Here is a 17765-nt window from a genome sequence, read left to right as displayed (position 1 = left end):
TTTATGGTTGTTCGACTTGCCCCTGTATCGAGTAAGAATTTTCTATCTTGACCTAATAATTCACTATGTACATAAGGTCCTTCTTGATCTACAGGAATCTCGATAAGCGGTAAGTCAACTTCCCTCTCTAGGCTTGTTCATGCGTAACGCTGATACTCAGGGTATTCATACTGTGCAGTCTGATACATTTGTCGTGTTGTGGTTTGTGTGGCAGTAGCAGGCAACGGCGGTGCAGCTGGCACAAACTGTATGGGTTGCTGTGAGGCTGGCATGGACTGTTGTTGAACTGGCATGGACTGTCCATGCTGCATAGCTCCTTGTTCATTCTGATCTTGTCTAACTAATCGTGGTCTCTCCTTTGCAATACCTGTAGCTATATTACGTTTCAGGACTGGACAATCGTGTACATAATGGCCCAGTTGTTTACAGTAATTGCAGCTTCCTTTTACAGGAACTGCAGAATCACCAGAATGTGTCACACCCTTTTTGTGACCATCTGCTGGTACTGTCTGAGAAACTAGCATTTTCATTTTTGTATCCTTCATGCGTCTATGCTCGTGTTCTTGTTCATCCCTAATTCTATTGTGATGATACTGTAACATTTGTAGCATTTGTGACGGAGTGTTACTTTGCCAGGTACTCTCGAATTTCAATATTCTATTCTTTACTGGAGGCAATGCATTTTCCACTAATTTTGTCACAAATAAATGTGGATATGAGTCACTACTTGCTTTTATACCACTATTTATACCAAAACATTTTTCAAATCGAGCATAATAATCGCTTGTGTCTTCATCTTGCTTTTGTTTGCAGGCTGTGATTGCACCCCAATCTTCCTTTTTTGTAGTTAATAAACGTGGCAGTACCTGTACTAGTAAACCTGGTAACAGTTTAACTTTATCCCCGAGCCCTGAACCTGCAGTTCGGCCCCTTTCTTCCTCTGCTAATGCTGTCCAGTCTATCTTTTGGTCACCCACTTCCCACTCCTTTTCTTTCAGTTTTTCATAAATGCCAGCAGGCAAAAGCACCTTTAATATCGTCATAATATCAGGAAAGGTGTACTCTCCCATCAGTAACATGTCTTTAATTTCTCGGTGGAAACCCGCTGGGTCTTTGTCATGACTAGGTACTACTTTCTTCATTTCCAATAATTCCATTTTTGATATGGGTGTGTAAACAAATACACGGTGAAACTCATTGTCTTCGCCTTTTATTGGGTGCACTTCTCGTAGGGGATTTTGTCTATCCATATAGTACGGCGCTCTTTCTCTGCGGGGCAGCGAGAGAGAATCCGGACTTACAAAAAGGACATACTGCTTACGTGACACTAATATCTCTTTAATTAGCTTGTTACTAGAACCTCTCCATCTGTTTGTGAGTAGTTCCGTTAATATATCAGGTAAAGGACCAGGGTCAGCATGTTGGCTCTTATATAATATGAGGAGTTGCTGAATCATATAGATTCCAGCTAAACGTTGTTCATCTGTACTGAGATTAAAAAACGTGTGTGCTACGGTCTCATCACCGTATTTTTCAGGACTGTCAATCCAGTGAACGGCTGATCTGGCTAACTCTTGCTCATCCATGGAATCGAGGAAGTGGTAACCCCTTCGTTCTCGTAATATTTTATCTGCGGCTTGAAACGAATGTTCAGGAGACTTCAGATTTATTATAGGCGTCGGATACGTTCTGCTATTATTTGGGCATACTGAGTGTATGGGATCAGAAAAACATCTAGTATTTTCACAGGATCTTCCTCTGCCTACATAAGCTATGGTCTCTGACTGTCTTGCGGAATTCCCTGATTCGGACATTTCATCTTGCTCAAACTCGTCTGTTCCCAATCTCTCTTCATGAATACGCTCTATTTCTTTACGGATTTTTCGGCACATGGCTATTATACAATTTTGCTTATCGTGTCTCCCTTCTGATATATTCTGACTCCATTTTGTAAGAATAAGCATTGCATTCGGGTCTACCCCCGGGCGGTCTTGATTTCTGATCACACAGTTTATGAGGAAACGTAACAGTTCCCCCTGTATTTCTACTTTCTGGAATTCCATAGCTCTGTTAATACATCCTGGATCTCGTCCTGTTTGAACAAAATGATATATGTTATCTAGATGCGTAGTCATTCCTGGTAACCTTGCTAAATACTCTGCGGCTCGCCTGATACGTAATGATGCCAGGACCATTTCGTCCTCTTTACCAACCACTGGGTCATATCTACAATTTACAAGGAGTTCCTTAAGCGTACGTTCACTTACGAATTTAGGTGTACGTGAATGTGCTGACTCTTGAAAAACAAGTTTATTTATTCTGGGTGGTGTAAAGGTAACGCTAGCACCTCCCGTGGCCCCATCTGGGGCGTCGGGTGTGAATGGGTTCGTTGAACGTGACACAGCAACTATGGGTGTCGATACCCCTGTAGAATCGACTGCGGAGACAGATGCGGAAACAGATGTGCTTGCTGACGCTTGCGTCGGGACTTGCTGTTGCACGGGGACAGATACCTGATCCTGACGTTGAACCCCTACACCAGACGGTCTATGTGGTGCGGCGTTAGCATATTCGGGAGCTGCGTCGTCTAGATATGAGGAAAGAAAAACATCTTCTGCGGTTCTGGGATGCCCTTTTGGATGTACCTTAATTGGAAATAATGGGGGTGGCAAGTCTTTTGGCATTTCTGGAGCAGCCTTAGGTAGTCCTTCGGCTAGAAGGGGATACATACCATTCATAAGAGCATTTCTTTGTCTATTTACTTGTTCTGATTTCACTCGGATACCTTCCTCAATTAATAGACTTTCTTGAGCTTTATTTGAACTTTCTTTACTCCTCTCTTCTTGTCTACGTGCTTTTTCTGTTCGTCTATGAGATTCTTTACGCCATAACTCAACAGCGTCTTTCTGTGACTGTCTGACCTTTCTTTTCCATAACTCTTCCTCCACTTTCATGATGCACTCTGCATCCCAGGTTCCCGCTACGGGCCACCTTTGACTTTCCGGCAATCCCTTGGTATAGTCTACCCATAGATCAAGAAACAATATGGCATCTAAGCCATGCTTATGGTACATAAAATGCCCTGGAGTGTCCCTAGGAGGAATAGGAACTGCTTCTTCAAGCACCCCTTTTCTGGTAGTAATCTGTCTTAACTTCGAGAAGAGCGGCATATTGACAACTGATCTGATACTTACTCTTGAACTCACTTAATACGAAAAACACAATAATGAACAGTGAACAATGAACACTCATTCATACCACAATATTTGGACACTTTAAACATTAAACATTAAACATTTTAACAACGACCGACAATGATGACAGTCTGCCTAACTAATCACCACGCAGAATTCTTGACAATAACTGCATACTTCGGAATACTTGATATACTGCTAAACAGTACATATACACTGCTAAACAGTGCAGACCGGATTTGTGTACCCAAATCCGTCTTGACCGGCACAACCTATGTGCGCGTCAACACGCCTCCCCGGCGATGGTACTCACCGAGTAGCTCCTTGAAACGGAAGGCCTCAGAGAATGGACAGGACTCGATGACTGCGGACAGCGGACCCTCTGGACATCGGGATTTCGAAATAACTGGTGGGCCTCTGTATACCTCGGATCTTGCTCTCTCAGCTAGGCTCTGGTCGGGATACTTCGCACTTCTCACCGCCTCGTCTGGGTTGATCGCAGCCTCAGTCGCCCCCGCTTGACCGGAGGGAGCTTACAGGAAATCCTGCTGGTACGCGTTTATGGTCCGTCCAGCTGTGGCAGGAGACCGGGCCTGCAACGCACCGCCGGCGCGTGAGATGAGAAAGTGTCCCTGTTCGGGCGCCATTATGTGGTAAACAAAAATCTTCTTTACCGGACTGAATTTCATACGGGATCTTGAAATAAAATAAAATAGCTCAGAATAACAAGAGGCAGAATCCGTGGTATAAGAGTTTCTAAATGGGCTTTATTCCATCAAAAATGGCCGACTCGAGTCGCGGCCTTCAGGTTCCGTCACCACGAGGGTTCAGGAAGTGAAGTACAATAATTTATTGACAGACATGCATTTTTATAATAAGTACATTACAATGAAACGAATGTAGAAGGCGTAACATTTGATAAGAAAAGTGACAAAACAGGTACGTAATCGAAACTAGGCGTAATAAGGAATAAAAGAAACATGATTGGTTAGGATTATCAGACATAGGTGGATCTATAAGATAATACTTGGCATAGATGCGCGCGCAGCAGCATGACGTGTGATTGACGTGCAACTAGGGGGTGAAGGGGACTTGACATTTAGCTCTACATGTGGAGACGAGAAGTCTGGGGGGTCAAGTCAACCTAATCCCAAATCATATCTAACATCCTATGTTTAAAGAACTATGTTATCCACAAGGAAGGACTCTCGGACAGAATCTAGTCTATACTGACTGTGTGCGTGCACAAACGCCTAAGTGTCTATATGAGATGCGAGGGGCAGAAAACTTTCCATGGCAGCAGGGCTATGAATCACTTGCAGGAGGACGGAAAGGCTGAGTCCTTTGCTTGTGAGCTAAAGGAAATGTTTACCTAAATCACTAGACAGGAATGCATCGGCTGAAGAGCAAAATAGATAATTCGAAGGTGAAATACAGCTTCTTGGCAGGCAGGCGAAAACTGGCCGAGGCAGGCACCGTTAGCTGCATAGGGAGTAGGGCAAAGTTCATGGATACAGATGCGAGCTCAAGCTGAAGCTGTCAAAGACAGAGAGCAGGGAAAGGCTTTGAGGACAGAATCGGGCCTACTTGCCTGAACTGTAAAAATGGAGTAACTTAGCCATATAAAGTCGGTGGCCTTTCATACTTAGGAATCGAATATCCAGCCCATCGATGGCGGATCTGACAGAGAACATGTCGACGGTAGACACACATATGTTTGCGTCTTAGAAACTGGAACTAGAGGGAACATACATGTACTTGTAACATGCATATAGAACCGTTGGGGTCCAAGATAGGGGACATAACTGATCAGGAAAATCCACATTTCCACAACCTGCCTCCTTATGTACCGCCCTCCTCAGCCCTCGCCCTTATTCTTGCCGGCATTTTAAGACCTGTTGGCTAACCTGGTGGTCAACTACACCTCGGTCTTGGTGCTAGGGGACTTCAATTACTGGCCCTCAGACCCACACGAGTGCTCAGCCTCTAAAGAATTTACAGATTATCTTTCATCCCTCAACTTCGTGTCACACATATCCGTCCCCACTCATTCCCACGGGCACACACTGGACCAGGTCTGGTCCCTTAACCTCCCTGTGGCTTCGGCTGCGGTCTCGCTGTGCCCATGGTCTGACCATACCCTCATCTTCCTCTCCATTCTCCGAAACCTGATGCCCAAAACCCCGCACACCAAAAACACCTGGGCGCGGAATTGGAATAGACTGGATTATCCCTCCTTGACCTCCTCACTCTGCAACTCCACTCCCATTCTCGCGGGCTTATCATCCGCCTCTCAAGCCAAGGCCATTAACACCTGGCTGGCTGGAGGCTGCGACTCAGTGGCGCCCTTACGCCGCATTTCCATCCGCCGACCTAAGGACTCCAATAGATGGTTCAATGACCACCTAAAAGATCTCAAACTGAGCGCCCGTCGGGCGGAGAGGCAATGGAGGAAAAATTACAGTCCCTTATCAAAAACCCACTTCTTATCAACACTGGCTAAATACAAAACAGCAATCCTGGCTGCAAAAACCTCCTACTTTTCTTCAAAAATAACTTCTGCAAAAAACAAACCCAGGGAAATCTTCGGCATAGTGAATGACCTGGCATTCTCAGACCGAACCCCGTCTCAAATTCCTCCTTCCCAGCCTCTCTGCGACCAACTTAATACCTACTTCTTAGAGAAAATTGCTACCATCAAGACCAACATCCCACCACCCTCGTCTGCCTTCGTCGATACCTCCCCCCCTCCCGTCCTACGCCCTTTTACCTCCATCCCCCCTCTCACTCAGGACTCTTTTTTAGAGATACTTCCCAAAGTGAAGTCGGGGTCTCCAGCGGACGTCTGCCCGGCACGAGTCCTGCAGCAAATTTACCTCGGCTGCCCTGACCCCCCCATCGCCTTCCTCAACAGCTCTCTGGCACAGGGCGTAGTGCCCTCTGTGCTAAAGGCAGCTACAATAGTGCCCATCCTGAAAAAACCTGGCGCGGATCCTTCCATCTCGGCCAACTACCGCCCCATCTCCCTGCTACCCTTTCTGGGCAAGGTGATGGAACGCCACGTCACCGCGGCACTTAGCGCTCATGCCGAGGCAAATGGAGGATTGGCATCCCGCCAAGCCGGGTTCCGCCCCAGGCATTCGACCGAATCAGTCGTGGTCGCAGTCTTAGACAAACTCAGAAGGGGCATGGATGAGAACAAACACCAGGCACTGGTCCTCCTTGATCTCTCCGCCGCCTTTGACACGGTGGACCATACCATCTTACTTACCCGTGTCAAGGCGGCTGGTATCGGGGGATCAGCTCTGGTCTGGCTCTCCTCCTTTCTGCGGGACCGCTCTCAGGCGGTTCGGCTAGGCGACTTCACGGCCACCCCTCTCCCTGTCACTTGCGGTGTTCCCCAGGGTTCCTCTCTCTCCCCGTTGCTTTTCAATCTCTATATCTTTCCTCTCATTTTCGCACTCCAACAGCTGGAGGTCACCGTTTATAATTACGCGGATGACCTCCAGCTCATCTTTGATCTACCCCCCTCTCCTCTTTCTGTCTCTAACTTCCAGTCAACTATGACATTCATCAGGGACTGGATGAACCACAACCACCTTAAGCTGAACCCGGATAAAACCGAGCTGGTTCTCACTGGTGGTTCATCCAGCCCCTGGAACTCTTTCTTTTGGCCCCCCTCTCTTGGTCCCGCACCTACCCCTTCCACCACGGTCAAAACACTCGGTGTCAAAATAAACAACCAGCTCACTCTCCATTCACAAATTAGTTCCGTGGTATCCTCTTGTTTCCTCACTCTCCGCACGATCCGCACTGTTTCCCGTTTTTTTTCCCCCCAGGCACTTAAGATCATCATGGCCGCACTAGTGATATCGCGACTGGACTACGCAAACGCTCTTTACCATGGTATCCCCGCGTACAGCTTGCGTAGACTCCAGATTATCCAGAACCAGGCAGCTCGGCTGGTGTATGGCCTTCCTCGCTATCACCATTCCACCCCCCTTCTCAGGGAGCTTCACTGGCTCCCTGTAAAAGAACGCTCCCTTTTTAAGATCGGCTGCATGGCCTTCCAGGCCCGTCAGGGCACCGCCCCCGCTTTTATCTCTTCATTAATCAATCCGTATGTACCTGCAAGAGTACTTCGGTCTTCCTCTAAGTCCCTTCTTCAGACCCCTCGTTTCACACGTAAAAAGTGGGGCGGGGCCAGCTTTTCCACCCTGGCTCCAACTTTTTGGAACTCACTCCCTGACCATCTCCACTTTGCCACTCAGTACCTCCCCTTTCGTAGAGATTTGAAAACGTTCCTCTTCAGCCAGGCCTTCCCCTCTTAAACTCTCTTAATATCTCCTCTTATCTTTTCTCCTGGTCTTCTCCCTCAGTTGCCAATTCCCCTAGCGCCAAGAAACCGCAAGGTGTACGCTGCGCTTTAGAAATATTTTTTAAATTAAATTAAATGCAAGGGCAGTTTTCGACTTTACTCGGTTGGTGGGGACCTGGGTAGTGGGACTGCCTTGGATCATCCTCATCACTGGGGAGACTTTGTGTTAGTTGCTGGTTTATTAATGACCGTAAGTGGCTGTGACTGATTGGGGTGTGGGGTTTGTTGTGGTTTGGTTAATCTGTTTTATTATTCTTTGCTTTCTTTGAATTGCTGCTCGGTTTTCCAGCTAAAACTAAAAATTTGCAGAGGCTGGGTGCTTTAAGTTTTATCTTGGCAAAGAGATGGCCAATTCATCTCCTTTTCCTTGGCATACTGCCATGGAGAAGTCGCTCCACCATGGTCCTTGAACATTTCTTCTGTATGGATGCTTCAAACTCCTTCTGAAGACAATTGTCAGATATCAGTTGGCGAATGCTGACCAGCACTCTTCACAGGCAAAGGCCCATGGTCAATTGGTAGCATCTACTTATATTTTTGTGCAAATGCCTGGAGGCGAAGACATGAGCTCTGTGTAGACTGACTGTCGCTATGGGAGGCCTGCTGGTATTTAAACACAGGTATGCTGTGACAAACTGCTCAAAGCCAGGAGTCTAAGACATAACATCTGTGCGGACTAATTATCCCTATGAGATGAGCATTAAGAACTGCAGGGATTTAAATGTGTGATAACGCTATGTGCCCTAGGCATATATGTGTGTGTGTGTATATAATCTCAGAAATCTCATTTTATAGCAAAGAAACACTCGATCAGTGTTCAGAAAGACTCCTTTATTGCCTTTCAACATCAACTTGTGCAATGTGTTTCAGCCTACCAGCCCTGATATGCCTGATCCCTAAGATGTGTCTCTCTAGGTCCTGGGACCTTGGCTGGCAGTAGGGGGCCCTCCTCTGAAGTCAACAGAGGTATCCTGAAGTTGTAAGCTGTTTGCAACCGCGAACAGACCCATTTGTGCCAAGATCTTGGAGTTCGTGATGACCGCCAGCGCAAACCTGACTCTTCACACCACAGCAACCGGTGATGCCTGGCTCTGCAAGACCTGATCTCTGTGCTAGAGCATCGACAGCTCGAGCTGACTGCCAACATCAGGCTGCACAATGACCCCAATGACTGGCTGCGACGCACAACAGGAACTGTAGCCACAGTGATGGCCACGCCCATCGTCTGGCCTGCTCTACATCTTTGAAAATGCATCTCTCCTACCCACCGTGGATTTCACTGACCTGCTGCATGCACATCTGAGCACCTAGTGGGACTTGATTTATTAGAGCATACTTTCAAATGTATAAAATGGCTAACGCGCCATCACAATGACAAGGTCCTTCAGGAGAATATTGGGAAACAGGGGAGCGCTCCATTTGATTCAGGGTGCTCTGGTGTTTCCAGGCCTGAACATGCCTGGTGCCCTTTATTCCAGTGTTCCTGGCTGCAAGCTTGTAAGGCGGTGGAGAGGAGCAAGGGGGTCTGGCGCAGCTGCAGCCCAGCACCTTCCAAACGTGTGCCAACATGACAGAGCGATGACAATGCTCCACACGCACTACACTATAGTCCAGTCTGCCCTCTCATTGTCATTCTCCTCAAGGTCACTAGAATACCACCTAACCATACAGTGCACACCACAGCAGAATCCAGGATGGAGTGAAATAGCTCCCTGGCAGGGTGAGAGGCACTGGCCCAGGGCTGAGAGCATCCCTCCTGCCCCCTTCACTGCCAAGAGAATGGAGGTACACTACAATTCTCCAAGGTTGGCATGCCCCTGATTTGCAAACCACCACTGCCCCTTCACTTCCATTTACTACTAGCGGAAATTGATGAAACACATGCAGAGTTTCAGAAAAATACCCAGTTCTCCACGGTTACACTCCATTCTGCTCTGTGTAGCCCATGTGACTGCACAGGGGATGTAAGGGGGTCACCTTATTCTTTTATACCCACTATTGTTGGTCTTAAGGAGGGAGTGGTTACACGCCCAAAGCACTTTCTACAGGTGCTTTCCAACCAGTCATTATGTAATTGGTGTAGAGATTTCAGTACAGTAGACACAGGTGATACAACAATGTCAGTGTTGTTTGTTCTCCTTGGGTTCCTGTGGGACTGTATTCTCTTTCTCCTAGTCCTCGTTTCCTCCTGTCCCATTGGTGCCTCTCCTGTATTTGAAGAGGAATAATGCAAAACGGAGGGAGTTGAAATAAAAAATGTAAATGATTGTTCCCAGGTAGATCTGTTGGTTTTCATGAGGAGAAGCAGGCAGTTTTAGGAACCGAGGGGCATATCTACAAGCACCGTTGCATCACTCGTGCTCCACCATATGGGGTGCAACAGCAACACGACTCAGAATTGAAACTTATGAAGCATGCAAGGCCACCCTGCATGGCCCTCAGTGGCTTCATAAATCTTGAGTAAAGAAACGCAGTGCAAATCACTGCATTGCATTACTTTGTGCCAAGTAGGCACCCCATGTGTGTTGCATGGGTGTTCCTAAGCAACATGCATGGTTTTATGGCACCCCTTCCAGCACAAAAACAATCCTGCATGCAACGCAGGCTCTCTTTCACCATGGTGAAAGGGTGCTTGCGTTGGTGTTGGGCAAAATGGCACCAGCAGAGGGTAAAAGGAAGGAATGCACCGTATTATTTTAAATACAACATATGTCTGGCCTTTTCCTATCATGCAGCACAGCACAGTAAGGTGATTGGCTATGCTGCTTGATATTCCATGAATAAATATGCCCCCATGTAGTTTGTTAGTTCTCTGGGCATGGGCTGGGTGGGATAAACCAGGTCATCAGTGGTTCAGAGCAGGCTGATCTGTGTCCAGTGCAGTCACAACAGATGCATGTGCATGTGGGAGGAAGAAGGAAGTGTCAAATTATATTTCACTTGTAATTGAAAAGGCACCATGGGGTGACAATCTGAGCATTTTATTAGGAACATTGGGACAAATGGAGGCATTCTAGAACATCTTTCAACATGGGTGGTTGCATTTCTGTGCCCGGGAACACAGTATAGCTTGCACAGTCAGAGTTATCCCTTTAGTTGTAAACAGACCCTATGTTTTAATAGTATTAATTGTAGCCCTGCAGCAATCAAGTAGCACAAGAGATCAACTTAGTTCACAAGGACACAGTCTTAAAATTGAGAGATGCTTGAGTGTGGCAGTGAGTTCTCATAAACTTCAGGCTGTTAGGTTTTTGGTTGTCTGTTCCCTTTGAACCAACAAGATGGCTGACGGCTAAGGAGATTCGGCTGGGGGGTCCCTGGCTAGGGATTTTCCTTTGGCATAAATGCCTGGGAACAACTCCCCGTCAGACCACCTACATCCCCGGGGATCTGTGGACTGCGTTCCTGGGATTTTCCAACCCCGATTGAATTTGAGGCCGGCTACAGCAGGTACTGAGTAACCAGGAAAGTCTGCCGCTAATGGAGCCCAATCAACATGGCCGATGCACGGTTGAGCGGCCTATGTAGCTGAGAGGAGATGGGCTGGAGATCACCTGTCACGCCATCACCCACCTTCCATGGCCTCGGCATCTCGCTACGACTTCCTCTTCCCACGCCTTCCAGGGTGGCTGCCTGGGTGCCAGAGTCGCTTTCCCCTGACAAAGCAGCAAGTGAATGCCACAATGCTGCTGCCCTTCTGTCCCCAAGCGTTTTCCAGGACGAACCAAGTGAGAGTGGCGATTTCCTGTCTTCCACCCTCCCGACCCTGTGGCTGTCTACCCCATCTGGGGCTGCTGCTTGGGCGCCCAAGTCGCTTTCCCCAGACAATGCAGGAAGTGAATGCCGAGACTCTGCTGCCCTTGTGTCCCGAGTGTTTCCTGGATGAACCAAGTGAGTGCGGCGATTTCTTGTCCTCCGCCCCCCGACCCCGTGGCTGCCTTTCTCATCCAGTCCAGCTCCCAGAGGTTGGTTTCCTCACCAATTTTTTTTGATTGGGTTTTTTGTGGATCTATAATTCCTCCATTTTGTGCTGGAGGTATATGGTGACCGACACCTGGGTTCTCCATCTTGATGGTGTCGACCGGTTACAAAGATCGCCGCCTGCGGCCAGTCTTTGTCGTGGGGTCGCCAGCCTGTCTTTTGCATCACGTTGAGCCCCCTTTGGAAAGCTTAATCCCTTTCGGCCCCTCCTTTTGGCCCTCTCGAGAGCCAGTCCGGCCCCGGATGTTGTGGATTTCATGACCCCAACCGGACTGTGGGCTGGTTGACTTTGACAATGTAGGGTCCCCTGATGTATAACCTTCTCCATTGCCGGTCCGCCTGACTTGGACTGATTTCCAGCTTGTGGCTCAATTCCCCTCCCCCACCACCCTTTATGCTCCATTGACTTGTTTTTGTGTTATTTGCTCGCTTGTAACCAATGTAATAAGTACAAAAGTTTTCTTACTCCACATCCATGTAAAGTGCTCTGATACCTCCGGGTCTAATTAGCGCTATATAAAACTCCTCAAATAAATAAATACATTTGCACTCTATATGGCTGACATGGTTGAACTCTCTTTGGTGTTTTTACCTGAGTTCCGCTGATAGATTAATTATTGGCTGTCACTTTCAGTCACTGGTAGACATAGCAATTCAGCCCCCTGAATCAAATCACTTACTGTAAGTGGAAACAGGTCCTGAATAAGAACATTCCAGGGTGGACAACAAGAAGACCAGGGTGTAAAACAGCAGGTTGGATTCCATGGTGCCTGCTTAGACTGATCAGCAATATTTTCCTTCTTCCTGTGGTGAGGGAAAGAGAAATATAATTTTACATGAAATACAGACTACTTGTGTTTAGGAGATTGAAGTAAAGAACTATGTGGCAAGACTTCTTCTACTAAACCTTTACATGTTACAGGTATTCATGCTACATCCGCAAAGGGACTGATTGTCACATCTAAACAAAGTGCCAGCATCACTGCCATATTTTTGTGTATAAATATTTATTAGCTCCTTGTCTGTCTTTATGTCCTATTCCTTACGTATGAGCATGTTCCTGCTCCACAGAAACTGTTACCTAACTAAGGTCAAATTACTTCCCCCAATATGGTGCTGTAAACCCAACATGACTAAAATGGGAAGCACCCTGGTGAGTAACCAGCCATCACCCAGTGACTCTTGCCTTTGGGTAGTTATTGCTAGGACCATGTTTCCAGTAGAGAAACATGTTTTGGTTTGCTCATAACTTTGGCACCATTTGATGTATCAAATTACTTCCCCCAATATGGTGCTGTAAACCCAACATGACTAAAAGGGGAAGCACCCTGGTGAGTAACCTGCCATCACCCAGTGACTCTTGCCTTTGGGTAGTTATTGCTAGGACCATGTTTCCAGTAGAGAAACATGTTTTGGTTTGCTCATAACTTTGGCACCATTTGATGTATCTCTAAGAAACATTCTAAAACTATGGGGTGATCTGTCATGCGGGTACAGAGAAAAAGGGGGCCCCAAAACAGATCCATTATTCCATTTGAATTTTAGACACTGCTACAGCCCTAATGGCTAAAAGGATTTACACCAGATTTGGCAGACAGCTAGATCTTGGTCCAGAAAGAATTCTTTTTGTGAGTTGATGTATGTTTGTTCAGTAGTTTTTGAGCAGGTAAAGGTCCAAAATGTTTTTTTCTATCCTGATATGGTTGGCTGCAACCACCTGAACTAGGAAGTGGTGGCATCTATCTTAGGACTCGGGACGCCGTCCAGATTCCTAGCTAAAGCCAAAAAAAAGACACAAGGGGCCATGGTAGCACCCTATCCCTGGGGCCATATTTTTTAAAAACATATTTTGGCAAACATTAGCAGAGGATCCACAAATTTTCGGCACAAAAAAAGCAGTCTCCCTTGCTCGTTTTTAACTGCCCACCCCAATGTGAGAAACATTTATTTTTGAGAGAAGGGAGGGCTTACCTCGAAATGACTGCACTTTTCTTGTCGGGCAAAAACAAAGTATTTGAATTTGTGTCTGTGGGATGTTGTGCAACTGTGGGGCATTGATCAGCAATGGGGGATAGGCAATCAAGGGCTGTCGCACAGTAGGTCTACATAGATATGATAATTAAATATTACTTCATGAGAGAAAAAAAATTGTAATTCAATTAAAATAACAAAGATTAAAGTACCATTATAGATGGGTGAAAGTGTAATTCAAAAATATACATTTTAAACTCTAAAATTCACTATATTCATCAGTTATAGTTAACTTAAGGAACTATAACTTGCACCCACGCCTTGCGCAGTGTTATTTTTTGGATGGCAAAGTCACTCTGAGAGTGACGGACTTGCCCCCCTGACCAGAGTTTCCAATCTGCAATGGTGTTTGGATCTCTGGAGCTGCGTCTTGTTGTCGTTGTTAAACACAGATCATGCTTGTGGGAAATTGCATATGTCTTTCTCACAAATTAGAGCCTTATAAGAGTAGGAGGGGCATTAAAATGCTACCTCATAGAGGTAAAAGGTCACTGCCTTTGCCAGGAGTTAAGCAGGGCAAGAGCCCTTTTGCCTGTGTCACTTGAGTGAGGCCTCATGTAAAGTTCTGCTCTTTTGTGCCTAACTCACCCTTGGCCTACATCAGTTTAGTATATAGTGCTGAGCAGTGTGTGTGTGTGTGTTTGTGTGTGTGTGCGTGTGTGTGTGTGTGTGTGTGCATGTGCATGTGCTGCGTGTATGTATGCTGGTGAGTAGTAAAATAGTTCTGCCTTCAGACTTGCAGAAGGTACCAGTCCCCTCCGTGGTGCATTCAAAGCTAGATTATTGTAATTCTCTTTACGTTGGAGCACAACAGTATGTTTTGAATTGACTCCAGACTGTAAAATGCAGCAATCCGGGTTCTTAAAAAGATTTCAAATTGTGGACCTGTTTCTGAAGCTAGGCATAAGCTACACTGGCTGCCCATCAAAAAGAGATTCACTTTTAAGGCGTTTTGTACAGCGCACAAATCACTCTCCCATACTGACCTTGCCCTGCTTAGAGACACATGCAGTTGGTACATCCAAATAGACCTTTGCGTTCCAAGCATCTCCAAAGCTTCCTGGAGAGGTAGAAGCTTTCCCTGTGCAACCACTCACCTTTGGAACCAACTGCGAGATCTTTTAAGGGATAACCCTAACCATCTGCCTTTTAGAAAGTTACTGAAAACCTGGCTTTTTACCTCAGCCTTTTTAACTTTCCTATCATCTTCCATATGCTTACTTCACTTGAAAGATGGAGAAAACCCCGAGCCATGGTCAGCGATGCTGACCATGGCTAACTCCACAGCAGCCCCCTCTCCTCAAGGGCACACTGGTCTTGGCAAGCAAGCAGGCATGGCAGCCTCCTCTGGAATACAGGGTTGCCAACTTGAACCAGCACATTGGCGGTGACGCGATCAGTGCAGAAGCCGTCTCCTCACACCTTACCAGGATTATTTATTGGACCTCGCTTACTCCACCACTCTGCTCACAGAGCATGCTGGACTTGCCAGTCGGTTGGCAAGCAGGCACGCACTGCTGCTCTAGCGGCAGGTGGTCTTGCATTTCCCTGGGTGATGGCCCCTCACCCAGATGGGAGATGCCAGGCCTTACCCTCCAGTCCTGGTCACAGGCAGAAGTCTTGCAGACATTTTACCTCCTTGCACAGCCTGACTGGCTGTTGGCAGTTGACAATTAAAGGGTCTCTAGCTTTGAAATTTGTGTTGTAAAGTCTTGTCTTTGATGTCTGTATTGAAGTGCCCTCTCCTCTGTCTTGGCTTTCCACCAGGAAGCAATCTGTCACAGCAGGAGTGTCTCCAGCTCTGAAAGTCCACCAAAACAAGCCATGTGAGGACCAAGGTTCATACCTGGATGTCAGCTACAGTGATATGCCAATCCACAGGTTACATAGGGACTCTTGCCCTATTATTCATAACTCCCGTATCAGCCCATCTCCTTTCTGAGATGTGCCCAGGCTGCTTCCAGTGACTTATTTCTGAATCAAAGAGCACCCTTTCAATTGTATCGAAGAGCCTGTCTCACACAGCTCACAGCGATACAAAAATCTGTCTTGAGGGGGTTCTCTACCTCTTCAAGCTCCTACGGTTAGTCCTGGGTGTCCCAAAATAGAACCCAGAATTGCTCATGTATTGATTTGATTTGATTTAAATGTATAAAGGTGTCTAGGCTCTACCTGTACTCAAAAGTACTGGAACTAATGAAAAATTTTCGGATCCTGAAGAGGAGTAGTTAGAGCCAGTGCGTCTACCCTTCTGATTAAACTCTGGGGCTACATACCCTTCTTCTGTATATGGGTACACTTTCTCCAATGAAAACCTCTCTAGATCTTTTTTGAATTTTTCAATCTTTTTCATAAGGATTGAGTCTTTGTATTCTTTATTTGATTTATTGGTTTCTTCCATATTCTTCTTAAATAGAGCATTGGTAATAGTTGTTTTGATTTGTCCTTCTAGGACTTGAATCTCTACTAATATAGCGTCAGCAATCCTCTTAGCTGTACCAATGATTAAGATTAACCAATCGTGTGTACAACGCCATGCGATAAATGACCAGTCTTTCATAAAGATCTTATCAGTTAGAAAAAGACGGGGGGCATTTGTCACCAATAACCCAGTCGGGGCACAATTCCCTCGGAGGTATTCAGTCATTATAGCCCCGTGAATAAATGTTTGTTTATGTGTCCTTTTGAGATTGAGTAAGGATTGCCAATCATCTTGTGAGCTTGGTGGTGTCTCTTGTATTGTATCTAAAATACGCTAGATGCTATTGACAACAGAGTTATTAGACAAAATAGACACTTTCATGGCCATGGTCAAGAGATTGTCTTAATGCGTGGGACAATTATGCTGGTATATTCTTTTATTTATGAGAAACGTTCTCACTAGCTACGAGTAGATACAGTCAGTAAATAGAGCGACTGTTTGGCGATTCATTGTATATATGCTCCAAGGTATTACTGGCATCTTTTTAACGATGGAGGCTAAATTACAGGGCTTCAGAGGCGCAGTTTTTACGATTTGGCCTGAGGAATGTGTGTTGTTTTGTTTTGTTTTGGTTTTATTTGGAATTTAAGACACAAGTTGGGCCTCTTACAAAATGTTTCATACCCGTTTACTTCCACATAGAGCGGGGCCTCATCCTTTCAGAGCGGATGCCTGGTGAGGTGAGGTGAGCTCCCGTACAAGAACGGGTAAGCATTTTCTATAATTTTATCTTTGTGACTCTGGATTGATACAAGCAATATCGTGAGAACACATTGATGCGCTTAGCACTGAAAGGATTGAGTACCTATAGATATTATCGATAGAGCTGGCGTGATGCATAACAATTGGCATTCAATGCTTTCTTTTACTTTTCAGAAAATGAAGCCACACTCCTGAAGAATTTGTACGGTGTGTCATAAGAGGAAATTCGCAACCACAGTAGGTTGTATTATTTCCAGTACAAGTGTGTTTTTCACTATTTGGGATTACACAGGATACAGCAGTAGCATTACATCATAGGTTCTGACGAAAGCCTGATCAATATTTTATCAAGAGGCTGAAACATGTAGACCCATCTTCTAGCTGGACTCGAGCAGTTATTTTTTAAAACAGCTCTTGCACTGGTTTTAACTCCATCACTTGAACAGAACTAATAAAGTTCCTTCTCTGTTCTAAGTAGATGATTTTAGATTTTAACTTTCACTGCACTGCTTCCCTCACCACCACTATCAGCCAAACCACATTATGGCAAACATTGTGTGATACTATATCTCAAACCAACAAGTAGGTTTTTTTGTTGTCCATTGGTGCTGTTGCCCTGATTTCCATGAGGTTCACAGTCAGGGACACTGAATCCCAAATGATGGTGGTTGCTACCCGGTGGCTGATGGGATTCTTCTTCATTTGCTAAAGTATTCACAAGCTTTATCACTCTTTTCTTGTCTTTTGACCCTAGGTTTCTTGATTTTGTTGTTATTGTTAGTTGAATAAGGGGATGAGAAACCTATTTGTCGTTAAATACTGTTCCCTTTGACACTCCTGATAGACCTGGTAAAACGAAGGTTCATCTAGTTATTTAGTTTTTGTAGAAACCTGCCCAGCAATAATCGACCATCGGTCTCCTGGATAATATTTAAAAGATACATGCCAAGATGATAGGATTAAGTCTAATTATGTTTTTAAGCAATTACCAAATGGG

The 17765-nt window shown here is 45.8% G+C and overlaps 1 protein-coding gene across 2 annotated transcripts in view; it reads right to left on the bottom strand.

Annotated features, from left to right (window-relative positions):
- LOC146863721 (uncharacterized) overlaps positions 1-17765 on the bottom strand; it is a 56710-nt gene that overhangs the window by 20026 nt on the left and 18919 nt on the right. For both annotated transcript variants that reach the window (XM_085627869.1, XM_085627870.1), the window contains exon 2: positions 12234-12357. In XM_085627869.1, coding sequence (XP_085483995.1) covers positions 12234-12318 — 85 coding nt within the window. In that variant the 5' untranslated portion in view covers positions 12319-12357. The remainder of the gene's footprint in view (positions 1-12233; positions 12358-17765) is intronic.

Source organism: Triturus cristatus, chromosome 2_1, assembly GCF_964204655.1.
Source record: "Triturus cristatus chromosome 2_1, aTriCri1.1, whole genome shotgun sequence".
In the NCBI taxonomy this organism is placed as follows: Eukaryota; Metazoa; Chordata; class Amphibia; order Caudata; family Salamandridae; genus Triturus; species Triturus cristatus.
Note: the sequence above shows the minus strand (reverse complement) of the source record. Positions and strands in the feature narration are given on the sequence as shown.